We start from the raw sequence: 27,999 nt of genomic DNA on the forward strand, positions 1-27,999 counted from the left end.
CATAAAAAGACTAGATCCCCACTGCCCTAGACCACCAGAGACGTAGGATCCCCACTGCCCTAGACCACCAGAGACGTAGGATCCCCACTGCCCTAGACCACCAGGGACGTAGGATCCCCACTGCCCTAGACCACCAGGGACGTAGGATCCCCACTGCCCTAGACGACCAGGGACATAGGATCCCCACTGCCCTAAACCACCAGAGACGTAGGATCCCCACTGCCCTAGACGACCAGGGACGTAGGATCCCCACTGCCCTAGACCACCAGAGACGTAGGATCCCCACTGCCCTAAACCACCAGAGACGTAGGATCCCCACTGCCCTAGACGACCAGGGACGTAGGATCCCCACTGCCCTAGACCACCAGAGACGTAGGATCCCCACTGCCCTAGACGACCAGGGACATAGGATCCCCACTGCCCAAGACCACCAGAGACGTAGGATCCCCACTGCCCTAGACGACCAGGGACGTAGGATCCCCACTGCCCTAGATGACCAGGGACGTAGGATCCCCACTGCCCTAGACGACCAGGGACGTAGGGTCCCCACTGCCCTAGATGACCAGGGACGTAGGGTCCCCACTGCCCTAGACCACCAGAGACGTAGGATCCCCACTGCCCTAGACCACCAGAGACGTAGGATCCCCACTGCCCTAGACGACCAGGGACGTAGGATCCCCACTGCCCTAGACCACCAGAGACGTAGGATCCCCACTGCCCTAGACGACCAGGGACATAGGATCCCCACTGCCCAAGACCACCAGAGACGTAGGATCCCCACTGCCCTAGACCACCAGGGACGTAGGATCCCCACTGCCCTAGACCACCAGAGACGTAGGATCCCCACTGCCCTAGACGACCAGGGACGTAGGATCCCCACTGCCCTAGACCACCAGAGACGTAGGATCCCCACTGCCCTAGACGACCAGGGACATAGGATCCCCACTGCCCAAGACCACCAGAGACGTAGGATCCCCACTGCCCTAGACGACCAGGGACGTAGGATCCCCACTGCCCTAGATGACCAGGGACGTAGGATCCCCACTGCCCTAGACGACCAGGGACGTAGGGTCCCCACTGCCCTAAACCAACAAGGACCCCAGATCCCCACTGCCCTCGCCCAACAAGGACGCCGGATTCCCACTGTCTAAGACCACCATGGGCATCTGATCCCCACTGCCCTAGACCACCAGAGACGTAGGATCCCCACTGCCCTAGACGACCAGGGACGTAGGATCCCCACTGCCCTAGACGACCAGGGACGTAGGATCCCCACTGCACTAAACCAACAAGGACCCCAGATCCCCACTGCCCTAGTCCAACAAGGACGCCGGATTTCCACTGTCTAAGACCACCATGGGTGTCTGATCCCCACTGCCCTAGCTCTCCAGGGACCCTGGATCCTCACTGCACTAGACCAGATCCAGGGCATGTGGTCGTATATACAGTTGGGGAAGTAAGTATTTGACCCCTTGCTGATTTTGTAAGTTTGCCCACTGACCAAGACATGAACAGTCTATAATTTTAAGGGTAGGTTAATTTTAACATTTAGAGATAAAATATCAAAAATAAAATCCAGAAAATCACATTGTATAAATTATATACATTTATTTGCATTTTGCAGTGAGAAATAAGAGTTTTTACGGTACATGTCTCCATCCATTTTCCAATTGATGCGGTGAAGTAGTCCTGTGCCCTTAGCAGAGAAACACCCCCAAAACATAATGTTTCCACCTCCATGCTTGACAGTGGGGATGTTGTTCTTTGGGTCATCGGCAGCATTTCTCTTCCTCCAAACACAGCGAGCTGAGCTAATGCCAAAGACCTCAATTTTTGTCTCATCTGACCACAGCACTTTCTCTCAATCACTCACATAATCATCCAGCTGTTCATTGGCAAACTTCAGACGAGCCTGTACATGTGCCTTGCTGAGCAGGGGACCTTGCGGGCACTGCAGGATTTTAAACGTTTACGGCGTAATGTGTTACCAATGGTTTTCTTGGTGACTGTGGTCCCAGCTGCCTTGAGATCATTAACAAGTTCCCCCCCCCCCCCCCGTGTAGTTTTAGGCTGATCTCTCACCTTCCTTCTAATCAAGGATAGCCCACGAAGTGAGATTTTGCATGGTGCCCCAGATCAATGTCTATTGACAGTCATTTTGTATTTCTTCCATTTTCTTACTATTGCATCAACAGTTGTCTCCTTCTCACCCAGCGTCTTACTTATGGTTTTGTAGCCCATTGCAGCTTTGTGCAGGTCTATGATCTTGTCCCTGACATCCTTATAAAGCTCTTTGGTCTTGCCCATGTTGTAGAGGGAAGAGTCTGACTGATTGAGTCTGTGGACAGAAGTCTTTTATAAAGGTGACTATGTAATACAGATGTCTGTAATGCAGGTGACGAGTTGATTAGGAGAATCTAACTGGTCTGTAGAATGGTTGGTAGGGGATCAAATACTTATTTCTCACTGCAAAATGCAAATAAATTTATATAATTTATACAATGTGATTTTCTGGATCTTATTTTTGATATTCTATCTCTCTATATTAAAATTAACCTACCCTTAAAATTATAGACTGTTCATGTCTTTGTCAGTGGACAAACTTACAAAATCAGGTATCTGGCAGCTTTATAGCTAATTATAAGGACTGTACATTAATAGTTATTGAATGCAAGTGCTTATTGCAAACCTTAGAGGGGGCAGTGCCCCGGTTCCTAAATGCCACGCTCACTAGCTATAAAGGCTCACAGGGATCCCGGCCTCGTCTCCATGCCCCCCATGAGATCTGGTATTGGGTGCTCAAGGCCGGTGTCACATTTCTGTCTTTCTTCATATCCGAGGCATCCGCACAGCAATGCCTGTTCTCCGAGACATCCTTCACTTCCAGACATTGAGATGTTGCATTCTAATATTCATCCACCCCTAATAAAAAATGGTTCCTTCCGCAATGAGTGGAGACAAACCCAAGGAGCAGCCTACAGAACAGTCAATGGGGGGGGGGCTTCTATAAAAACTGGTGCAGTATTCTTTGGTGTCGCACGAGATTGGAGCTCTGAGAGAACCTACGTCCGCAGTGAGAGCACACGAACGGCCGCTCGCCAGTGTGGATGCGCTGGTGCTTGACGAGGCTGGATCTCTGGACAAAGCTGCGGGCGCATTCTGTGCAGTTAAAGGGCTTCTCTCCAGAATGGATCCGCTGATGAGTAACGAGCGCAGATCTCTCCGCAAAGCAGCGTCCGCACACTGGGCACGAGAACGGCTTCTCCCCCGTGTGCTTCCTCTTATGTGACAGAAGGCGAGAGCGCTGGCTGAAGGATTTGCCGCAGTAAGCGCAGGAATGGGGTTTCTCCTCGCTGTGGAATCGCTGGTGAGCGGCGAAAGCCGTCTCAGAACCGAAGTGAACTCCGCAGATGGAGCAGAAGAACAGGCTATCTGTACAGGGGGACTGCTGGCCGGGAGCGGGGTCCGAGGGATTTCGGACATGTCCTGGGGTCTGCAAACAATGGCGAATCATCACCGCATCCAGTGAAGAGACGGTCGGACCTGCAGTGAGCGAGATCAATGGTACACGGTCCCATCAGTGAGAACATGTAGAAGAAAGAAAAGCAGAATAAAGTAACACTGTATAATCTACAGTATCCAATATACACATACTACACTGTGCTGCACTATTATATAATGGTATACTACTATATACAGTGGGTACAGAAAGTATTCACACCCCTTTCAATTATTCACTCTTTGTTTCATTGCAGCCATTTGGTAAATTCTATAAAGTTCATTTTTTTCCTCATTAATGTTCACTCTGCATCCCATCTTGAGTGAAAAAACAGAAATGTAGAAATGTTTGCAAATAAAAAAAGAAAAACTGAAATATCCCATGGTCATAAGTCTTCAGCCCCTTTGCTCAGACACTCATATGTAAGTCCCATGCTGTCCATTTCCTTGTGATCCTCCTTGAGATGGTTCTACTCCTTCATTGGAGTCCAGCTGTGTGTAACTAAACTGATAGGACTTGATTTGGAGCGGCGCACACCTGTCTATATAAGACCTCACAGCTCACAGTGCATGTCAGACCAAATGAGAATCATGAGGCCAAAGGAACTGGCCGAGGAGCTCAGAGACAGAATTGTGGCAAGGCACAGATCTGGCCAAGGTTACAGAATTTCTGTAGTACTCAAGGTTCCTAAGAGCACAGTGGCCTCCATAATCCTTAAATGGAAGAAGTTTGGGACCAGCAGAAGTCTTCATAGACCTGGCCGTCCAACCAAACTGAGCAACTGTGTATGACTGCATGCAGCTGCCCGGCCATAAAGCTCCTGGCGGGGCGCAGTGTTTGTGATGATACCAGAGGAGGTCTGGACTCTGCCGTTATGGGGTCAGCAGAGCGGTGGTGACGTTACGGGGTCTCCACTTGCTACAGTTCCTTCAACTTCTCAGTAACAGCACTAACAAGAGATGGGGGAAGATTCAGGAGGAAGAAATGTAATGGTCGGACTTGTCACCCCGGTTGCTCCTATTACAGGACCATGCTGGTATCAGGAGCTTTGCACCACCGGCCGCTCTGTCACATGTTAGTAAAGGCTGATGGCACGGTGGGGGGCACGGTGGGAGGGCCGGAGGTTATACATCGGGGGGGCGGCTGGTGTTGGATGTTATACATAGGAGCAAGGGACCAGATGTTGTACACCGGGGTTAATGGGGAATGAGGTCATACATCAGGGCCGAGGGGCCACATGTTGTACACTGGGGGGCAACTGGGCTGCGTTATACACCAGAGGCCGGATGTTATATATTGGGGGACAATTTGGCAGTAGCAAACAAGAGAAATTCATTTGGTAGATGTGCGGCCCACCACTGTCCTCCATACGGTGTGTGCTGTAATTATAGAACACCACATAATAATATATGATATAATGTGCTATACTGCAATATAATGTACACTATGCAGTAATAATCCTGCACTATACGATCCTGTGCTCTGCCGCCATATACTGCACACTGCACAATACGGTGTTCCCTCTGTAATCATTACTATATGGATATACATCGGCCGCACGGTACTTATAGATCCCAAAACACAATGGCTGCCGCTCGTCTGACGTGACTTCCTTACCGGAGATTATATAGTCAGGCGCGGCCTCCTCCTTACACGGCTGCTGACGGATCCAGTCGCTGACATCGGACTGTAATACAGGACCGCGGGTTAGAAGTGACGGCGGTATGCCGGGGTACAGAGTACATGATGTGACAGACTACCTGATCCTCCGGCGTCATCGCCTCATTATCCTCCTCTATGAAGTCGTCGGTACAGGCCGCCATCGAGCAGTGATGGAGGCGATCCGCGGAATCCTCTCCACCTGCGCAAGATTAAAGGGGACCTCCAGCCAAAACTGAAAATCTGAACCCTCCGCCCCTCACTCTCAGGCTTCAGTCTCCGGTGCAGGACATCGCCATCCAGCAGCAGCCAGTGTCGGCCATGTTGGTGTCTCCTCGTCAGCCAATCACAATGAATGAACATTTTTGGTTTCATTTCCTTTCACTTTAGCCCCGTCCCACCCTGGGATGTACTTATTAAATTACAGGGTGGGTGCAGTGCGGCTGTCAGAATTGGATGACAAAAGGGCCCTGCTTTAAAAAAAAAAAAAGAAATCCGCACAGGCTGTGTAGGCCTCATTTATTTTAGTTGCCCATAGCAACCAATCAGAGAGCAGCTTTCATTTCTTAAAAGGCTCTGGTAAAATGAAAGCTGAGCTGTGATTGGTTGCCATGGGCAACTAAGACAGATTTTCTCTTTATAAATCTGCCCCAATATATAAATAATATATAGTGTCCGAGCTTCACAGGAGGACCAAGATGGCGGCCACTGGGGGTCTTTATCATGGAAACCCATCAGTTTAAAAGCTGTTGTCAGTAACCAGCTGCTTGATCATTCTCACACTTTCGTTTTCTTCCTCCCGATCTTCCGAGAGCCATCACTTTTTTATATTATTCCGGTGACATCGCCATATGAGGGCTTGTTTTTTAGCAGGACGATGAGTAATTTTGCATGTCACTATTTAATGTAATAAATTAAAAAAAAAAAAAAATCTGTAAAATTGTGAAAAAAAAAATTTCGCAACTCCGTCAGTGTATTTTGGGTTTAGTTTTAATTGGCGTTTATTGTGGGTAAAAATAATCTGACATCATCATTATCCACGTCAGTGAGATTACGGCGAGGCGATACCAAAATTATATAAGTTTTTATTTTTTTCTAGAATTTAGTGGTGGGGAAAAAAAAAAAACCTTTAAAAGCAATTCTGGCATTTCCATTTTCTTTACGGCTTGAATAATTTTATGTTATGATAGATCTCAATTTTACGGACGCGATGATAGCACATTTTTTATTTATTTTTTTTAACTAGGAAAAATCCAAAGGGGAGGAGTCAGTCTTTTATGTTTTACAATTTTTTATTTTTTTTTTATTTTTGGGGGGGACTTAACCCTGCGATTGTTTGATCACTTGTCTTATATAGTGTAATACTACAGTATAGCAGTGTGTAGTGATAATTGTACTCCCCTATGTCCCCAGCACACGTCTTGGCTTCACGGGAGTAGCAAGATGGCGGTTAAAGGGGTTGTTAATGGGCTGCCAATTTATCTGCAGTGGATGCCGGCTGTAAGACACAGCTCCTAGACCCGCACCCGAATGTCGGGGGGTTAAAGGTGGAAGTCGCTGGCGTCTCCCCTCGCAGTACCTAGACCACTGATACTATGATGGAGAACTCCTAGAACCATCCTGACCGGTAATCGGGTCATAGCGGTTATTGCCTTACCTGACCCGACGTCATCAGGAATGGCCGCCTCGTCCTCCTCCTTACACTGTTGAGGAAACATCCCATCCCCCGACGACTCGGCCTGCCATACACAAACAGTCATATTAGGACACCTTAAAGGGGTTGTCCATAAAGGGGCTAATTCCATGTAAATAAGATCTGACAGGTGCCGGATTATCGGATAATCCGGATTAATGTTCCTCGGACTGTCGCCGATGCGGCCCATGTACCTGGCTCTCCTGCTGGTTGCAACACAGGGGGGTCCCACATTTTCTCAGGGGGCTTCCTGTACTAACTGCAGCTGCAGATAAAACAGTAACGAGAAACCGGAGGATCAATATTCAAGGATTAACCACAGTTTACATTTTTATTTAATCAATAGCACAGGGAAAAATACAATATTATCGGAGAAATCCACTTCTTTCTCCTCCTGCACTGATCATTTACTCTGAATTCTTGGGCACAATCTGCATTCAGTAGATTCTCCCATTACGGAGATGACAGTTGGTGCTCACAAGAGTCTATGGAGAGGGGAGGAGCTAGAAGCAGCGACCATCTGTTGCCAGCTCCATAGAACTTTATGAGAACCAACTGTCATCTCCTAACTCCGTAATGTGAATCTGTTACAGTGAAGACACATTTTACCTGTGAACTGAGAATTTTAAGATTGAAAAATCAGTCCAGCAGGAGAAAAAAAAATCTAAATTTCTCTGATGAGAAGTTTCTTATATTTGCACACACTATTGCGAGTTATGTAAAAAAAAAAAAAAATGACGGTTATTCTTTAATAGTAGCCGCCGCTGATCCCACTCAGCAGAGTTGATCACTCACCTGACACGTGATTTCCTATAGGGTCTGCACAGTCCGGCTCCAAAATTCTCTGATGATTTCGGGCAGAATCTTCTTGGGACAAAATGAAAAAGGTTTTTTTTTTTTGTTTGTTTTTTTTTAATTAACAAATGTACAACATCGTAATTGTTACTCATTTAACCCTTTAAAAAGAGATGGCAATTTTTTCAACCATAGCTCCATAATCCCAAATTTTTCTTTTTCTTCCTACCTGCCTTCTGACTGATTCAGAGCCCGACCTTCACAGATGCCAAGTAATTAACCAATCAATTAGTCGTTCAAACCATTCAGAAACTTTGAGGCCGTGTTCACTTTGCGTTTTTGCACCTTTTTTATGCATATTTTTAGCAGTGCTTTATAGTACCAGCAAAGTCAATGAGATTTCAGAAATCTCCTGCACACACCTTGGTTTGTTTTCTGACTGTTTTGTCACAGGAGTTTGGAATTTGCAAAATGCAGCAGGTCAGTTTCAGTGTTTTTCACCCATTGAAAGCAATGGATAGTGCAAAAATATTGCAAAAACTAAGCAAAAAAAAAAAAAAACACAAGTGTTAGGTTTTGCTGCATTTTTGGTGCCAAAACCTTATGAAGTTGAATCAGGTTTTTTTTCCTTTTAATGCACTAAACTTTATCAGCATGCACAAGAGACAGTTGTACCTTGACAAAAATGCAGGAAAAAAAAGGACAGCAAAGACAAAGCGAAAAAAGGCAACAAAGGCAAAGCGGAAAAAGGCAGCAAAAAAAGCAAAAAAAAGGCAACAAAGACAAAGCGGAAAAAGGCAGCAAAGACAAAGCGAAAAAAGGCAGCATAGACAAAGCGAAAAAAGGCAACAAAGACAAATCGAAAAAAGGCAACAAAGACAAAGCGGAAAAAGGCAGCAAAGACAAAGCGAAAAAAGGCAGCATAGACAAAGCGAAAAAAGGCAACAAAGACAAAGGGAAAAAAGGCAACAAAGACAAAGCGGAAAAAGGCAGCATAAAAGCGAAAAATAGGCAACAAAGACAAAGCGGAAAAAGGCAGCAAAGACAAAGCGAAAAAAGGCAACAAAGACAAAGCGGAAAAAGGCAACAAAGACAAAGCGGAAAAAGGCAAACAAAGACAAAGCGGAAAAAGGTAAACAAAGACAAAGCGGAAAGAGGCAAAGACAAAGCGAAAAAAGGCAACAAAGACAAAGCAAAAAAGGGCAGCAAAGACAAAGCGGAAAAAGGCAGCAAAAACAGCGAAAAAAAGGCAAACAAAGACAAAGTGAAAAAGGTAACAAAGACAAAGCGAAAAAAGGCAACAAAGACAAAGCGGAAAAAAGCAAACAAAGACAAAGCGGAAAAAGGCAACAAAGACAAAGCGAAAAAAAGCAACAAAGACAAAGCGGAAAAAGGCAAACAAAGACAAAGCAGAAAAAGGCAAAGACAAAGCGAAAAAAGGCAACAAAGATAAAGCGAAAGAAGGCAGCAAAGACAAAGCGGAAAAAGTCAAACAAAGACAAAGCGGAAAAAGGCAGCAAAAAAAGCGAAAAAAAGGCAAACAAAGACAAAGTGAAAAAGGCAACAAAGACAAAGCGAAAAAAGGCAACAGAGACAAAGCGAAAAAAGGCAAGAAAGACAAAGCAGAAAAAGGCAGCAAAGACAGAGCGAAAAAAGGCAACAAAGACAAAGGGGATAAAGGTAGCAAAGACAAAGTGGAAAAAGGCAGCAAAGACAAAGTGGAAAAAGGCAGCAAAGACAAAGTGGAAAAAGGCAGCAAAGACAAAGTGGAAAAAGGCAACAAAGACAAAGCGGAAAAAGGCAGCAAAGACAAAGCGGAAAAAGGCAGCAAAGACAAAGCAAAACCTGCTTTTTGTAAGCAGCTTTAACTTGACATAAAGCAGCAAAAATGCAATGTGAACATAGCCTAAAGCTTCACTTTGGCTGTCAGTCCATCAGACTGAGTTTAAGAACGCAGCAGTCGTTCAAAACGCGTCCGGTTTCACCTCCTTGCACCCCTTGTCCTCCATCATGCCTGGGAATATTTTATAGTGTTGCCATATCTATATTAATCATGACATAAAGGATTTGATTTTATGGATAGAAGCTGGACTCCTTCACAGGCAATATCAACATCCAGCAGAGACGAGACTCCGACTTCTCCGCACTAGAAACTTACTTGTTTTCAATCAAGGGTGAGCTGAATTGTGTTGTTGCCGTATTTGACAGACGGAGCCCCCCTCCCCCCTTGGTCTAACTGCTTAGGTGCTGCGGTTCCCAGTTGTCACAGCACTGAACAACAGCCGGGATGACACATCTGACACCCGCTGCTGGTGACGCTCCAGGGTCCGTGCTGTGCTCGTACTGATGGAGCTGCACGTTCCCCCCCCCCCCCCGACACGTCCTGTCTGAGTGACCCCCAATTATGCAAAGAGATGCGTTGAAGACTTACTGGCGGAGCAGCGCAGCTCCATTCCACTAACCACCTTCTCATCTGCCGAACAGTCCCACGTGAAGATCACGGCGTCCTCACACTTTATGGGAACCTGCAGAGGACAGGATGCACGCGTTCAGTAGCGGACCTCAATGCATACAGAAAACAACAACTCTGCCCAAAATACGGCTCACCTGAACAGACGTAAAACATCCCACTGCTGGGGGTTTGTTGCTATTGCATCATGTCTCTATGTCCTGCACCTAGACCTTTATACCAATTCATCGGTGCTGGTAAGTCTACTTTATACCAATTCATCGGTGCTGGTCAGTCTACTTTATACCAATTCATCTGTGCTGGTCAGTCTACTTTATACCAATTCATCGGTGCTGGTCAGTCTACTTTATACCAATGCATCGGTGCTGGTCAGTCTGGACTGGATACAACTGCAGCAAACCCTCAGCTGTTAGGTCAGGACAACGTTTCAGTCTCCGGATTTAAATTAAAGAAAAAAGTTCCATTCACTGAGAGCAAGCGGAGATCCTGAACGTGACGACAAAACTGAAACATGAGAAAGTTGTAGAACTTCTCATTATACGAGGGTCCTCCCCCTATAATAAAAGGGACGCACATTTTCGGTATAAGTATTCTCCGCAGGTGCTGGGATCCTCCGGGCAGGATTCTCTGCAGTTACAGGTGCTGGAGGAGACTCCCCCGTCATTAGACTCGGACCCTCAGTACGTGTGTCTGACGCATGGCGTCCTTTCTTCTCCGTGATGCAGGGGTCCCCTGATTTTCTCATAACAACATAATCCTAAAAGTAAAAGGTACAGTATTAATGTCCAGTGATCACAATGATATTCATAAGATCCTTCAACGGAAAGAAAAGGGTTAATTAAAAAAAAAAAAAGGTTCTTTAATGGCTTTTTCTCCACTGGACCCAATGATCATGTGATCGCTATGTATAGGGAGGAAGCAGAAACTGTGGGGTCCTAGAATATCCAGACAGGAGGCTGAATTTCCCCTGTAACTGGGGCAGAAATGCTCGGCCCGGTTACAGGGGATATCAAATTAGAAAACAATAAATTCAGCGTTGAAATGTCCCCCCAAAAAGGTTTTTAAGTCCCTTTATGAGATTTGACCCTGCGATCCATCAATCCCCCATACTTTATACTGCAGCTCTTTGGTGTATAGTGTGAGAGGACCGATCTCCTATGAAGCCCGAGCCTCGCTGTACTGACATGACTGCGCTGAGCATGGGGCCGATAGACACAGACTAGGCCATCCCCGCCATGTTGGAACCTTGGGGATCCATTGTCACGGCTGAACTAGCTCCGATTGTACCGGCTGCCGTGGTGTACGGAGGGTGCTCTGCTCCGGACAAGCTGCAAACGTATGGCGGATGTCAGCAAGGGGTTAAAGAGCATCGCACAGTGCCAGTCAGGGGCTGGGAAATATCTTCACATCTTTATCCCTAGGAGAACCCTCTCAGCCAATCAGCAGAACCGACAGACATCACATGACACATGTAGTGTTTCTAAAGAGTCAGGGGGGAGGGGCTTATTCCTCTGGCTCCTGATTGGAGGATGCAGAAAGTGAAAATGGCATGGTATCTCCCACCTCTCCGGTCAGCAGACAGATGATCTCCAGGGTCAGGTTCAGGAGCTTGTCTATGATCACATCCTTGTTCCTGTCAATCATCAGCGAGTGTCGGACGTGATCCATAAAGGGGATTTCCATCTTCAATGGTCAATGTCGGCTGCGGGACGGAGCAAAAAAACCAAAAAGTAATGAACTACGAGACTGGGGACAGGAAGCCGCCTTAAGGGATCTTTCCCCTGCGGCAACTGTAATGTGTGCCCCTATATGATTGCCACTGATCTACTAACGCTCTCGGTTTTTCCAGATGGAATTGAAAGGAGAATATATTCCAACTGCTGATCCAGGAATGTGATCTACCTACTCATTTGTTCATGCCCGAAGATATATGTTGGACAAACAAGTCAGGAAGTCAGACGAAGGATTCAGCAACATATATCAAACATTGGCAAGGCTAAAGGGGATACGGAAAAGGATAGACCTATTTCATCAGTCGCATCCTTTTTTTTGGAAAACCATGAGAGCCATGATTGTGGACCAAGTGTTGGGCGGTATTCGTGGTGGTGATTGTGGACCAAGTGTTGGGCGGTATTCGTGGTGGTGATTGTGGACCAAATGTTGGGCAGTATTTGTGGTGGTGATTGTGGACCAAGTGTTGGGCGGTATTCGTGGTGGTGATTGTGGACCAAATGTTGGGCAGTATTTGTGGTGGTGATTGTGGACCAAGTGTTGGGCGGTATTCGTGGTGGTGATTGTGGACCAAGTGTTGGGCGGTATTCGTGGTGGTGACTGTGGACCAAGTGTTGGGCGGTATTCGTGGTGGTGATTGTGGACCAAGTGTTGGGCGGTATTCGTGGTGGTGATTGTGGACCAAGTGTTGGGCGGTATTCGTGGTGGTGATTGTGGACCAAGTGTTGGGCGGTATTCGTGATGGTGATTGTGGACCAAGTGTTGGGCGCTATTCGTGGTGGTGATTGTGGACCAAGTGTTGGGCGGTATTCGTGGTGGTGATTGTGGACCAAGTGTTGGGCGCTATTCGTGGTGGTGATTGTGGACCAAGTGTTGGGCGGTATTCGTGGTGGTGATTGTGGACCAAGTGTTGGGCGGTATTCGTGGTGGTGATTGTGGACCAAGTGTTGGGCGGTATTCGTGATGGTGATTGTGGACCAAGTGTTGGGCGGTATTCGTGGTGGTGATTGTGGACCAAGTGTTGGGCGGTATTCGTGGTGGTGATTGTGGACCAAGTGTTGGGCGGTATTCGTGGTGGTGATTGTGGACCAAGTGTTGGGCGGTATTCGTGGTGGTGACTGTGGACCAAATGTTGGGCGGTATTTGTGGTGGTGATTGTGGACCAAGTGTTGGGCGGTATTTGTGGTGGTGATTGTGGACCAAGTGTTGGGCGGTATTCGTGGTGGTGATTGTGGACCAAGTGTTGGGCGGTATTCGTGGTGGTGACTGTGGACCAAGTGTTGGGCGGTATTCGTGGTGGTGATTGTGGACCAAGTGTTGGGCGGTATTCGTGATGGTGATTGTGGACCAAGTGTTGGGCGCTATTCGTGGTGGTGATTGTGGACCAAGTGTTGGGCGGTATTCGTGGTGGTGATTGTGGACCAAGTGTTGGGCGCTATTCATGGTGGTGATTGTGGACCAAGTGTTGGGCGGTATTCGTGGTGGTGATTGTGGACCAAGTGTTGGGCGGTATTCGTGGTGGTGATTGTGGACCAAGTGTTGGGCGGTATTCGTGGTGGTGATTGTGGACCAAGTGTTGGGCGGTATTCGTGATGGTGATTGTGGACCAAGTGTTGGGCGGTATTCGTGGTGGTGACTGTGGACCAAATGTTGGGCAGTATTTGTGGTGGTGATTGTGGACCAAGTGTTGGGCGGTATTTGTGGTGGTGATTGTGGACCAAGTGTTGGGCGGTATTCGTGGTGGTGATTGTGGACCAAGTGTTGGGCGGTATTCGTGGTGGTGACTGTGGACCAAGTGTTGGGCGGTATTCGTGGTGGTGATTGTGGACCAAGTGTTGGGCGGTATTCGTGATGGTGATTGTGGACCAAGTGTTGGGCGCTATTCGTGGTGGTGATTGTGGACCAAGTGTTGGGCGGTATTCGTGGTGGTGATTGTGGACCAAGTGTTGGGCGCTATTCGTGGTGGTGATTGTGGACCAAGTGTTGGGCGGTATTCGTGGTGGTGATTGTGGACCAAGTGTTGGGCGGTATTCGTGGTGGTGATTGTGGACCAAGTGTTGGGCGGTATTCGTGATGGTGATTGTGGACCAAGTGTTGGGCGCTATTTGTGGTGGTGATTGTGGACCAAGTGTTGGGCGGTATTCGTGGTGGTGATTGTGGACCAAGTGTTGGGCGGTATTCGTGGTGGTGATTGTGGACCAAGTGTTGGGCGGTATTTGTGGTGGTGATTGTGGACCAAGTGTTGGGCGGTATTTGTGGTGGTGATTGTGGACCAAGTGTTGGGCGGTATTCGTGGTGGTGATTGTGGACCAAGTGTTGGGCGGTATTCGTGGTGGTGACTGTGGACCAAGTGTTGGGCGGTATTCGTGGTGGTGATTGTGGACCAAGTGTTGGGCGGTATTCGTGGTGTTGACTGTGGACCAAGTGTTGGGCGGTATTCGTGGTGGTGATTGTGGACCAAGTGTTGGGCGGTATTCGTGGTGGTGATTGTGGACCAAGTGTTGGGCGGTATTCGTGGTGGTGACTGTGGACCAAGTGTTGGGCGGTATTCGTGGTGGTGACTGTGGACCAAGTGTTGGGCGGTATTCGTGGTGGTGACCAGACTAAGGAACTACTACTACGTCGGGAATCCCGCTGGATCTTCGATTTGAATAGCACGTCACCTAATGGACTCCACGAGGAGCTTCTTTTCTCTGGGTTCTACGGCTGATCCGTATCCTGTACTAGTTGTCCCTGAGAAGGCTATGGTTCGGCCATTTCTGACTATAGTGGTCAATGAACATTGACAGGATTTCAGCTGATGGGACATTGCTTGTGGGTTTAAATACCAATTTATTCTGTTATCCCAACTATATAGTCTTTATATGGGACTTGTCGAGCTCTTTTGGGCTATTTTGGTCTTACCCTCATTCTATTTGGATGCTGTGTTCGGCTAGGGGTCTGTTACCATAATATTCACAGTACCATACGTCACGAATATTTTGATTATGAAATCTAATTTTGAAATGAATATTAATAACAATGTTTCGATGCCGTGTGCTGTGTTGTGCTGGGGCGTTAGTATACAATATCACAGTACCATACGCCATAAATATAGAAAAGTGATAATAACAACTATCTTTCCTGCATAGGTGCTGATATATGGATATTTATACTTTACAACCTTTTTGTGTTGACAGCTCGTGCCTATGTGGTCTTTATCCGCGTCGATATATTGATACTTATGTCCCATCTTTTGGACTATGGTATCAAACCCAAAGTAAGGTCTGAAAGGCTCCATATTTGCCAAATGTTGGGATGTCATTTCTATCTTATCCTTCTACATATCGGTTGGCAGCGATATCCGACGTGTGTGACATCATTCTATGGAGATGTGATCTACGGGAAACCAGATGTATATTACGTTTAAATGTCAAAAGCTTCTTTGCTCGGGATAAGGTCATGATCTTTGGCGATCATTTATTATCTATGTTTATTTTTCTGTATATATTCTTGTACAATAGATTTTTTTTTTTTGGTTTGCCAATTCATCCCTGCATGTTCAAAAGATCATGACTTTATTTCTGTATTTGTTTCTTTCTCTTTGGTACATAATTGTAGGTACTTACTCATTTGGTCGGTGTTGGACATATTAGATCAGGGGTCCCCAACTCCAGGCCTCGAGGGCCGCCAACAGTGCAGGTTTTCAGGATTTCTTTAGTATTGCATCGGTGGTAATGTGATCATCTGCACAGGTGATGATTCCAACCCCTGTGCAATACTAAGGAAATCCTGAAAACCTGCACTGTTGGCGGCCCTCGAGGCCTGGAGTTGGGGGCCACTGTATTAGATGATGATGTAGCATTAGCGCTCCAGCTTTCTGTGTGCACGAGAAGCGCTTAGGATCACTGCGCTCCCTTCAGTGCGGTGCTGTGTGTTGCGCATGCGCCGGTGTTTTCTTCTACGCCTGCGCAGTAGTGATTACCTTGGCCGGCCATAAGTTGCTGGCGTACGCCGCTCTTTCGACCTCGCGCATGCGCAGTAGCCATCTAACACAACTTTATTGTTCAGTCCGGGCTTGGGCATTCACAAGATTGTGCTCCATGTGCGCAGTTGTTTCTTTACGCAGGCGAACGCTTCCTATCATTATGAGAGCTATATATATAACTGTGAAGGACGCCTAACATAACATGCTGCTCTTTTCCCTGAGGAAGCCGCGACTTGGGCGGCGACGCGCGTGGGAACCTATCCCACATCCTGTCTCCCCACGTCACCTGACTTGATGCAGCAGCTTTTGGACTGTTGGGATGAGGGGGCTTTGGTTTGAGGATTGGGTTCTCTTATTTTTTCGTTCCCTCTCCAGAGTTCTAACTTTTTTACTTTTCATTTTTTGTCATGTGCCTGATGTCTTGAACTGCTCAATATCATTATGCTGGAATTCTGCTCCGTATTGCTGGGTCTGTATGGTGCGGTGACAGTGACACCACCACGCACATTGCATGATGGGCTTTGAGCCTTTGTATTCTGCAGTAACATCTTCATAGTGGGCTACACACGGTTTGTGGGTTCTCATCGCCCCCATATTAGGGCATGACATGCTGGATAGGTATTTTTTTGCACATTTGCAATTTTTAAGTGTTTTTAATTGTTTTGTTTTCCACATGTTCCTTTTTTTTTTAGGTTTGCTAATAAGATACAATTTCGATATTCCTATATGTGGAGGTGTTCCTCTATATGTGGGCATGATCTTTACCGTCACTCTCATTTCTGACCTGTCCCGACCACAGCGCTCAGACGGACATAGACATTTGTTCATTTCGAGGGCATCTCCAAAATCAATACACGTCAGCTTTGTCAGATAACATAAAGCGAGACATTATTACTTCTAACGGCGGATTCACTATATTTCTCTTTATTGCCCATATATGGCTTATAAAAAGCCATTTAATTAGACTGAGAATGACCTGAAGTGGCCCCGCCCATTGTAACAAGCACAGCCAATCACAGCGCAGAATGCCAGGAGGAGCTCACGGCCATTGGCTACTTTGAACGTCAATCATTCCCTGTCTCCACAAACTGCTCATTCTCAGTAATACAAACCACATGCGCAGGTTTTGGATAACTCCCGCCCCCTGCAGCCATAATATCAATATCTACGGCCGTCAGCCATCATTACCCCGCCCATGGGCATCCATACCGTGATCCCGGGGCAGCAGGGAGTATCAGCGGCACCGGATCACATTAGGATCTCTTGTACCTGCATTCGGCGCGCAAGGGCTGACGGAAGTTGTAGTCAGCTCTCAATACAAACTAAAGGAAAGTCAAACGAAAAGGACTACAGTTCCCAGAACGTCCACGTTACGCCCCGTCAGAAGATCGAAGTGGAACGTTTTTATGCTGCTGCCACCTTTAGGCCGTGAGTGGAACTACAAGCGAGGAGGTACGAAGTGAGAATCACCGTGGCAACCGTGGTGTTTGTCTCCCGAGGTGCACCGCGGCCGGGCGTCCTTGGTAACAGCAGCGGGCAGAGCTGCCGGGATCGTCATGGGGCAGGATTATTACTCGGTGCTGGAGATAACCCGCAGCGCCGGGGATGCCGACATTAAAAAAGCGTAAGAGTTATCAGCTATTGTGGGCGAGCTGTGGCAAAACTACAACTCCCAGCATGCCCCCACTGCTTGTGGCTATCTAGGCATTCTGGGAGTTGTAGTTTTTTGTATCACTTTTTGTGAAAGCGAAAAATGACAATTTGGATGTTTAGATATTTTTTTTCTTCACATTTTCTATAAATTGAATTGAAATTTCCTTAGATTTTGCCAATTCTAGTGATCGTTATGTCACGCGCACTGCGCCTTATGCATCCTGCTGTGAGATCCGTCAGCAGCAGCTTGCTGACGGTTTCCCGGTCGGGAGGGATTTCATTATCCTGCTCAGATTAGAGTAAAAAAACAAAAAAAATAATCAATGTAGATTCTAAAACTGCCGGATTTTCGGTCACTGACTACAGAGCCCCTTTTAATCCCCCCGTGTACATTTGTTTGGGGGGTCCAGGTACCGGAAGTGGGCACTGAAGTATCATCCGCTGAAAAATAAGGAGCCGTCCGCTCCGCACCGATTCTGCCAGATCGCCGAGGCCTACGATGTTCTCAGTGACCGTGAGTAAACCTGTGCCGCCTTCTCACAGCGGAGGGTTTGTTACAGTGGGACACAGCAGGAGACATGTTACCTGCGCCGATACATTGTCACAAACTACCAGGACAGGACGCCGATGATGCGTTTAGGATACAACGGTAACAAACCTTCAGCTGCGAGTAATATCCGCGCGTGTTCACATGTGGAGTCTGCTGAATGTTGTGGTGAAGAGGCGACATGTCCCCCGTCCCCTCCTGTACTCATCCTCCCTCGTCTCTGAGCAGCCAGGAAGAAGGCGACTTACGATAAGTTCGGAGAGGAGGGTCTGAAGGGCGGGATCCCGGCAGAATTCGGGGGTCCGGACGCCTGGACATCGGGGTACGTGTATCACGGGAATCCGGACAAGACCTTCAAGGAGTTTTTTGGGGGAGATAATCCATTTGCAGGTAAGATCCGGTGACGGGTTGATCTGGCGGTGGGAGGGGGGTTGTGGATCGGGACCCCCCAGACCAGACACGTGATGGGGTCCTGGACCGGCCTCTTATCATTTGGGGCGCTCGTTGCACCCAGAATACAATTCGTCTCTGGTTTCTGTGAATTCCCGCCATCGGCTCAGGCGTTTCATTGTGTTTCTGCTCCAGACTTTTTCTCACCAGACGGGTCTGAAGTCAATACAGGATTTGGGGGTCTGCGAGGAAGAGGAGTGAAGAAACAGGACCCCCCGATCGAGCGAGATCTCTACGTCTCCCTGGAGGACTTGTATTTTGGATGCATAAAGAAAATCAAAATTTCACGAAGGGTAAGAGGCGTCCTCCGGACTTGTGTAAAAAAATCTGCACGTTATACTGGATCATTATTACCCGCTCCTTCCCTCAGACCTCCAGGACACGGCACCTGCTCCCTCCCTCAAACCCTCAAGTCCCGGTACCTGCTTCCTCACTCTTTCCCTCAGGATCAGGCACCTGCTCCCTTCCTCAGACCCCCAGGACCGGGCACCTGCTGTCTCCCTCAAACACCACAGAGCGGGCACCTGCTCCCTCTCTCAGACCTCCCCGGAGGGGGCACCTGCTCCCTCCCTCAGACGCCCAGGATCAGGCACCTGTGCTCTCCCTCAGACCTCCAGGATCAGGCACCTGCTCCCTCCCTCAGACCTCCAGGATCAGGCACCTGCTCCCTCCCTCAGACGCCCAGGATCAGGCACCTGCTTCCTCCCTCAGACCTCCAGGACAGGGCACCTGCTCTCTCCCTCAAGCCCCCCGAAGTGGACCCCTGCTCCGTCCCTCAGACCTCCAGGACTGAGCATCTGCTCTCTCCCTCAGACCCCGCAGAGCGGGCACCTGCTTCCTTCCTCAGACCCCCAGGACAGGGCACTTGCTCCCTCTCTCAGACCACCCCGGAGGGGGCACCTGCTCCCTCCCTCAGACCCCCAGGATCAGGCACCTGCTCCATCCCTCAGACCCCTAGAACCAAGCATCTGCTCTCTCCCTCAGACCCCGCAGAGCGGGCACCTGCTTCCTTCCTCAGACCCCCAGGACAGGGCACCTGCTCCCTCCCTGAAGCCCCTCGGAGCGGGCACCTGCTCCTTCCCTCCCTCCCTCAGGCCCCCAGGTCCCGGCACCTGCTTCCTCACTCTGACTCCCAGTTCAGGCACCTGCTCCCTCCCTCAGACCTCCTGGACAGGGCACCTGCTCCCTCCCTCAGATCCCCAGGATAGGGCACCTACTTCCTCCCTCAGACCTCCTGGACAGGGCACCTGCTCCCTCCCTCAGACCTCCTGGACAGGGCACCTACTTCCTCCCTCAGATCCCCAGGATAGGGCACCTACTTCCTCCCTCAGACCTCCAGGATCAGGCACCTGCTCCCTCCCTCAGACGCCCAGGATCAGGCACCTGCTCCCTCCCTCAGACGCCCAGGATCAGGCACCTGCTTCCTCCCTCAGGGCTCCTGCTCTCTCCCTCAAGCCCCCCGAAGTGGACCCCTGCTCCGTCCCTCAGACCTCCAGGACTGAGCATCTGCTCTCTCCCTCAGACCCCGCAGAGCGGGCACCTGCTTCCTTCCTCAGACCCCCAGGACAGGGCACTTGCTCCCTCTCTCAGACCTCCCCGGAGGGGGCACCTGCTCCCTCCCTCAGACCCCCAGGATCAGGCACTTGCTCCATCCCTCAGACCCCTAGAACCAAGCATCTGCTCTCTCCCTCAGACCCCGCAGAGCGGGCACCTGCTTCCTTCCTCAGACTCCCAGGACAGGGCACCTGCTCCCTCCCTGAAGCCCCTCGGAGCGGGCACCTGCTCCTTCCCTCCCTCCCTCAGGCCCCCAGGTCCCGGCACCTGCTTCCTCACTCTGACTCCCAGTTCAGGCACCTGCTCCCTCCCTCAGACCTCCTGGACAGGGCACCTGCTCCCTCCCTCAGATCCCCAGGATAGGGCACCTACTTCCTCCCTCAGACCTCCTGGACAGGGCACCTGCTCCCTCCCTCAGATCCCCAGGATAGGGCACCTACTTCCTCCCTCAGATCCCCAGGATAGGGCACCTACTTCCGCCCTCAGACCTCCAGGACAGGGCACCTGCTCCCTCCCTCAGACCCCCAGGATAGGGCAACTGCTCCCTCCCTCAGACCCCCAGGATAGGGCACCTGCTCCCTCCCTCAGATCCCCAGGATAGGGCACCTGCTCCCTCCCTCAGATCCCCAGGATAGGGCACCTACTTCCTCCCTCAGACCTCCTGGACAGGGCACCTGCTCCCTCCCTCAGACCTCCTGGACAGGGCACCTGCTCCCTCCCTCAGATCCCCAGGATAGGGCACCTACTTCCTCCCTCAGACCTCCTGGACAGGGCACCTGCTCCCTCCCTCAGACCTCCTGGACAGGGCACCTACTTCCTCCCTCAGATCCCCAGGATAGGGCACCTACTTCCTCCCTCAGACCTCCAGGATAGGGCACCTACTTCCTCCCTCAGACCTCCAGGACAGGGCACCTGCTCCCTCCCTCAGACCCCCAGGATAGGGCACCTGCTCCCTCCCTCAGACCCCCAGGATAGGGCACCTGCTCCCTCCCTCAGATCCCCAGGATAGGGCACCTACTTCCTCCCTCAGATCCCCAGGATAGGGCACCTACTTCCTCCCTCAGACCTCCAGGACAGGGCACCTGCTCCCTCCCTCAGACCCCCAGGATAGGGCACCTGCTCCCTCCCTCAGACCCCCAGGATAGGGCACCTGCTCCCTCCCTCAGACCCCCAGGATAGGGCACCTGCTCCCTCCCTCAGATCCCCAGGATAGGGCACCTGCTCCCTCCCTCAGATCCCCAGGATAGGGCACCTACTTCCTCCCTCAGATCCCCAGGATAGGGCACCTACTTCCTCCCTCAGACCTCCAGGACAGGGCACCTGCTCCCTCCCTCAGACCCCCAGGATAGGGCACCTGCTCCCTCCCTCAGACCCCCAGGATAGGGCACCTGCTCCCTCCCTCAGATCCCCAGGATAGGGCACCTGCTCCCTCCCTCAGATCCCCAGGATAGGGCACCTACTTCCTCCCTCAGATCCCCAGGATAGGGCACCTGCTCCCTCCCTCAGACCCCCAGGATAGGGCACCTGCTCCCTCCCTCAGATCCCCAGGATAGGGCACCTGCTCCCTCCCTCAGACGTCCAGGACATGGCACCTGCTCCCTCCCTCAGACCCCCAGGATAGGGCACCTGCTCCCTCCCTCAGACCCCCAGGATAGGGCACCTGCTCCCTCCCTCAGATCCCCAGGATAGGGCACCTGCTCCCTCCCTCAGACCCCCAGGATAGGGCACCTGCTCCCTCCCTCAGACCCCCAGGATAGGGCACCTGCTCCCTCCCTCAGATCCCCAGGATAGGGCACCTACTTCCTCCCTCAGATCCCCAGGATAGGGCACCTGCTCCCTCCCTCAGACCCCCAGGATAGGGCACCTGCTCCCTCCCTCAGATCCCCAGGATAGGGCACCTGCTCCCTCCCTCAGACCCCCAGGATAGGGCGCCTACTTCCTCCCTCAGACCTCCAGGACAGGGCACCTGCTCCCTCCTTTAGACCCCCAGGATAGGGCACCTGCTCCCTCCCTCAGACCCCCAGGACCAGGTACCCGCTCCTCCCTCAGATCCCCAGTATTAGGCACCTGCTAGCTCCCTAAGACCCCCAGGACTGGGCACTTGCTCCCTCAGACCCCCAGTATTAGGCACCTGCTAGCTCACTAAGACCTCCCGAACTGGGCATCTGCTCCATCCTTCAGACCCCCAGGACCGAGCACATTCTCCCTCAGACCCCCAGGACCGAGCACGTTCTCCCTCAGACCCCCAGGAGCGGGTTATGGCTGTATGGACACATATATAACACGTATCTCTGTGACCGCAGGTAATGAATGAAGACGGCCACACATCCAGCATACGAGATAAGATCCTCTCCATAGACGTCCATCCTGGATGGAAAGCGGGCACCAGGGTCACGTTCCCCAAAGAGGGCGACCAGGTCACAAGCAGCCGCTTCTCCCATAATTTATGCCGATTGTCTCTTTAAGAAATAATATAATATGTTATTCTGTGTTTAGGGCCCGAACATCGTCCCCACGGACATCGTGTTTATCGTGAAGGAGAAGCCCCACCCCCGCTTTACACGACAGGACGACGATTTGATCCACACAGCGAACATCGAACTTAGCAAAGTAAGAAAAAAGAGAAATGTGTGAGCACCGGTGCGATCTGTAACCTGCGCTGCACCGCCAGCGCCGAGGAGGAGGAGCTGCAGACATCACGCTCGCTCTGGGGTCGCCATAGTGGTGACAACAAAGTATTCAGATGAACTTCCTGTCATGTGACCAGAAGTCATCAGACAGGATTCTGTTCATGTCACCATGGCGACCCCAGAGCGAGCATGATCATATAAACCGCAGCATGAGAGGAGAAAACAATGATGGTGCGTACCAGAGACGGGTGTCAGACTGTGACCAGACCGCACTGCGGACGCTGTCACTAGTGGACCGGACACCTGCTATGGAGCCCTGGCTGCGTCCTCTGCTCTATGTACCATGTGTATGCCGGAATCAATGGTGACAGTGACGACAGGAGCTCTGGGGGGGGAGACCCTAAAGGGGATGATGCACGGACGAGTGCTCTCTCCTGAAGGATCATCCTATCATCCTTGTGTCACTAGTCCCAGCACGAGCTCCTCCAGGCTGCCACATCCCTACCTGCCCCCACGGGAAGGTGCGCTGTGCCCCCCAGCACCGTCTCAGGGGAGCAGAAATCAGGACATGGGTCCTTACACCAGGAGAGACGGACAGGGACATAGACTGGAGGAACAAAGCGAGCTCGGCCAAACAGGGCACCTGCTCCTCCCTCAGACCCCCCAGGACAGTGCATCTGCACCTTCACTCAGACCCCCAGGATCAGGCACCTGCTCCCTCCCTCAGACCCCCAGGATCAGGCACCTGCTTCCTCCCTCAGCCCCCCCAGGACCGTGCATCTGCACCTTCACTCAGACCCCCAGGATCAGGCACCTGCTCCCTCCCTCAGACCCCGAGGATCAAGCACCTGCTCCCTCCCTCAGACCCCCAGGATCAGGCACCTGCTCCCTCCCTCAGACCCCCCAGGACAGTGCATCTGCACCTTCACTCAGACCCCCAGGATTGGGCACCTGCTCCCTTCCTCAGACCCCAAGGATCAGGCACCTGCTCCCTCCCTCAGACCCCCCAGGACAGTGCATCTGCACCTTCACTCAGACCCCCAGGATCAGGCACCTTCTCCCTCCCTCAGCCCCCCCAGGACCGTGCATCTGCACCTTCACTCAGACCCCCAGGATCAGGCACCTGCTCCCTCCCTCAGACCCCCCAGGACAGTGCATCTGCACCTTCACTCAGACCCCCGGGATTGGGCACCTGCTCCCTTCCTCAGACCCCCGGGATCAGGCACCTGCTCCCTCCCTCAGACCCCCAGGACCAGGCACCTGCTCCCTCCATCAGACCCCCCAGGACAGTGCATCTGCACCTTCACTCAGACCCCCAGGATTGGGCACCTGCTCCCTTCCTCAGACCCCAAGGACCAGGCACCTGCTCCCTCCCTCAGACCCCCCAGGACAGTGCATCTGCAACTTCACTCAGACTCCCAAGATTGGGCACCTGCTCCCTTCCTCAGACCCCCAAGATCAGGCACCTGCTCCCTCCCTCAGACCCCCAGGATCAGGCACCTGCTCCCTCCCTCAGACCCCCCAGGACAGTGCATCTGCACGTTCACTCAGACCCCCAGGATTGGGCACCTGCTCCCTTCCTCAGAGCCCCAGGACCAGGCACCTGCTCCCTTCCTCAGACCCCAAGGATCAGGCACCTGCTCCCTCCCTCAGACCCCCCAGGACAGTGCATCTGCACCTTCACTCAGACCCCCAGAATCAGGCACCTGCTCCCTCCCTCAGACCCCCCAGGACAGTGCATCTGCACCTTCACTCAGACCCCCAGGATTGGGCACCTGCTCCCTTCCTCAGACCCGCAGGATCAGGCACCTGCTCCCTCCCTCAGCCCCCCAGGACCGTGCATCTGCACCTTCACTCTGACCCTCAGGATCGGGCATGAGCTTCCTCCCTCAGACCCCCAGGATCAGGCACCTGCTCCCTCCCTCAGACCCCCAGGATCAGGCACCTGCTCCCTCCCTCAGACCCCCCAGGACAGTGCATCTGCACCTTCACTCAGACCCCCAGGATTGGGCACCTGCTCCCTCCCTCAGACCCCCAGGATCAGGCACCTGCTCCCTCCCTCAGACCCCCCAGGACAGTGCATCTGCACCTTCACTCAGACCCCCAGGATCAGGCACCTACTCCCTCCCTCAGACCCCCCAGGACAGTGCATCTGCACCTTCACTCAGACCCCCAGGATCAGGCACCTGCTCCCTCCCTCAGACCCCCCAGGACAGTGCATCTGCACCTTCACTCAGACCCCCAGGATTGGGCACCTGCTCCCTCCCTCAGACCCCCCAGGACAGTGCATCTGCACCTTCACTCAGACCCCCAGGATTGGGCACCTGCTCCCTCCCTCAGACCCCCCAGGACAGTGCATCTGCACCTTCCTCAGACCCGCAGGATCAGGCACCTGCTCCCTCCCTCAGCCCCCCCAGGACCGTGCATCTGCACCTTCACTCAGACCCCCAGGATCGGGCATGAGCTCCCTCCCTCAGACCCCCAGGATCAGGCACCTGCTCCCTCCCTCAGACCCCCCAGGACCGTGCATCTGCACCTTCACTCAGACCCTCAGGATCGGGCATGAGCTCCCTCCCTCAGACCCCCAGGATCAGGCACCTGCTCCCTCCCTCAGACCCCCAGGATCAGGCACCTGCTCCCTCTCTCAGACCTCCAGGATCAGGCACCTGCTCCCTCCCTCAGACCCCCAGGATCAGGCACCTGCTCCCTTCCTCAGACCCCCAGGATCAGGCACCTGCTCCCTCTCTCAGACCCCCAGGATCAGGCACCTGCTCCCTCCCTCAGACCCCCAGGATCAGGCACCTGCTCCCTTCCTCAGACCCCCAGGATCGGGCATGAGCTCCCTCCCTCAGACCCCCAGGACTCTAGGAGGGTCGCACAAACCTCCACATGATGCCAGCGGTGTCCTGACTGCTGCTCGGTGCCGGGATGATTCCTCAGAGCCATTGTCAGACCTTACTCTTTGGCCCGGGGTGACTCGGAGTTCGTCCCTCGTTTTTTTGATGAGTTTGGATTTTCATTCACCGCTGTGGCAAATTACAATTACCGCTATTTGTATCAGGAAATGTTGTCCGCCTGGGGCCGGGGCTTGGTGGCGTCACGGCTGGTGCAAACAAAGATTGCTAAGTATGGCAGCTACATCACAGCCCAGCACAAGTGAACGCCGTCACACTACAACCAACCAAGTCCGATTTTTTGCCAAGTCTCCGTCTACCCGAAGCCTGAATCTTCCATTTATCAACATCTGATATATTGTCTCCTTATTTTTATTTTCTGAGCAGTACCTCATCCTGCCCAGCAGGAGGCGACACTTGACCCTTCACATCTTGTATTTTGCAGGCGCTGACAGGCTGCACGGTGGAAGTGGAAACGTTGGATGACCGAATATTAAACATTCCCATCAATGACATCGTACAGTAAGTCATTAACCCCTTGTGTCACCTGGAGGAAGGGGCGCAACCCCTGTGATTTCTGATTGTGGGGGGCATCTTGTCATGTCCCCTATGTGGTTATTAGGTTAATGACACAATTATGTTCTTCTCCAACAGCCCCAAATACAGTAAAGTGGTCCCCGGGGAGGGGATGCGGACGTCCTGCGACCCCACCGTGAAGGGCGACCTCATTATCCAGTTCGATATCCAGTTTCCAGAACACCTGACGCCAGAGAAGAAGCAGCTGCTCCGGAAAGCCCTGCTGTCCTGAGACGTCACGTGTCCGATAATTACCAGTACGACCTGTGGGCTGTGGTAATAAAGAAACTTCAGACACCAGAATCTCCAGTCTGAATATCTTCTAAGCGGGACTCTTCTCCCTGCAGAGAGTGCCAAACCTGTGTAAGGAGACTAATAGGCCGTGCAATGCTTCTCTGGGAATTTTAATATGCAAATTGCCTCTTCAGAATGAAGAGGACTAGATCTCTGGTGCCTCCTGTGGGATGTAGCAATCCTAAATATCGACCCTTTAACGAGTCACAGGACTTAGGATAGAAGCCAAAACAGAAACTCCATTTACAGACACGTGTTTCAGGGTGTTTGCCCCTCATCAGTGCAAACTCCAGTCAAAGGTTTCTCATACAGCAAAATCAGATCTCTTGCTTTGCACTGATGAGGGGCAACACCCCGAAACACACATCTGCAAATGGAGTTTCCGTGATTAGATGATAATTGCAGTTTTGGCCCAACACCATTTTTGTGCAGAGATCCTTAATTTCACTGTATACTACAGCACTGGATTATAGCATGAAGGAGAGCATTGGGGTGGCAGTATGGAGATAAGGAGAGTGTGAAGTGTTGACCATAGTTCATAAGGGAGGGCAGTGTGGAGGTAATACTCAATAGGAGAGGGCAGTGTAGAGGTCACAGTTTGTGCAAGGAGCCCAGCGAGGGGAATCATTTATTCAGGAGCACAGCGTAGGGTTTATTTAGGGCACAGTATTGGGTAGTTATTTTTATTTAAAGGGCCATATAATGACTCTGTTAATTTTAAGGGGATGACGTGCTGCAGAGAACAATATTTAAGCAACCTTAAAAATTGTTTCACCCGACTAACAAACGTGCATCGGATGATTGACAGACTGTTCAGACAGGCTGATATTTGGTTCTTGATTATTGGCCAGTGTAAATGCACCTTAAAGAATAAATAAACTTTTGGGAGATTTTTTTTACTGTTTTAGGTACTTTATTTATAAACAGTTCGGTGTGGGTCCAGGTCCTGAGAGTAAGGCGTGATTCATCAAGATCAGTGATTTTCTCGCCAGTCTTGATGAGGAGTCAAAAGCTCATGATTCATAAAGAAGTGCACTCCTCTTAATAAATCAGGAACGTCTGACGAGTGACGTGCGCCATGCCAGAAATCTTACTCCGGTCTCTGACTGGAATAAGATTTCTGGTGTAGGGAACAGCCCAGGTCGTCCTGAATTAGGTTGTGGTATCACGCCCAGCTATGCCCATTTTGGCAGAGCTAGACAAAATCAGCGTGAAGTTTTTGTGACCTTTCACAATGTTTATGCCACTTTTTGGGGGGAAACATTTGATGAATCAGGCCCATAGTACTGTCTCCCAAGCTGCATCTTTTGAGCAATTGGTGTGGGTTCCCCGGACCCTGGCCCCACCGAATTTCTCATAACTGAAGAGCCAAAAATAACTTTTGGGAGAGATTTGAAGTTACTCCTTAAATATTTAAGGTCATACTGGGAGTTGTAGGTTCGTGTGATACAATTGTATATGGGGCTGCCCTGGCATTGATTTTCTAAGCTTGGTGAGGTATTCATGTACTGTTGGTGGTTCTGGTGATGCTGTATCCCTGTACTGACAGTGGTTCCGGTGATGCTGTATTCCTGTACTGATGGTTGT

General features: G+C 51.0%; 2 protein-coding genes across 3 annotated transcripts; one reads left to right on the top strand and one right to left on the bottom strand.

Annotated features, from left to right (window-relative positions):
- Positions 1–1,392: 1,392 nt before the first annotated feature.
- On the bottom strand, positions 1,393–17,125 carry LOC138671341 (gastrula zinc finger protein XlCGF48.2-like). Of its 2 annotated transcripts, none has more exons than XM_069759439.1 (10): positions 17,024–17,125; positions 11,680–11,818; positions 10,691–10,873; positions 10,078–10,171; positions 7,647–7,715; positions 7,046–7,116; positions 6,816–6,897; positions 5,260–5,360; positions 5,117–5,186; positions 1,393–3,543 (listed from the first exon to the last, which is right to left on the bottom strand). In XM_069759439.1, exons 2-10 carry the CDS (start codon positions 11,797–11,799, stop codon positions 3,005–3,007), a joined length of 1,329 nt encoding a protein of 442 aa, XP_069615540.1. In that variant the 5' UTR covers positions 11,800–11,818; positions 17,024–17,125; the 3' UTR covers positions 1,393–3,004. The 2 variants fall into 2 exon arrangements, with proteins under 2 accessions (XP_069615540.1, XP_069615539.1); XM_069759438.1 differs by having other exon boundaries at positions 1,596–3,543; positions 7,647–7,718.
- On the top strand, positions 16,995–27,307 carry DNAJB13 (DnaJ heat shock protein family (Hsp40) member B13). Its single transcript, XM_069759441.1, has 8 exons — positions 16,995–17,438; positions 17,878–17,981; positions 18,243–18,404; positions 18,600–18,757; positions 22,322–22,435; positions 22,515–22,628; positions 25,988–26,064; positions 26,197–27,307. The coding sequence occupies exons 1-8, from the start codon at positions 17,371–17,373 to the stop codon at positions 26,348–26,350; spliced, it is 951 nt and encodes a 316-aa protein (XP_069615542.1). The 5' UTR covers positions 16,995–17,370; the 3' UTR covers positions 26,351–27,307.
- The last annotated feature ends 692 nt before the right edge of the window (positions 27,308–27,999 follow it).

The sequence above is a fragment of the Ranitomeya imitator genome, chromosome 3 (genome assembly GCF_032444005.1).
Source record: "Ranitomeya imitator isolate aRanImi1 chromosome 3, aRanImi1.pri, whole genome shotgun sequence".
NCBI lineage: Eukaryota > Metazoa > Chordata > Amphibia > Anura > Dendrobatidae > Ranitomeya > Ranitomeya imitator.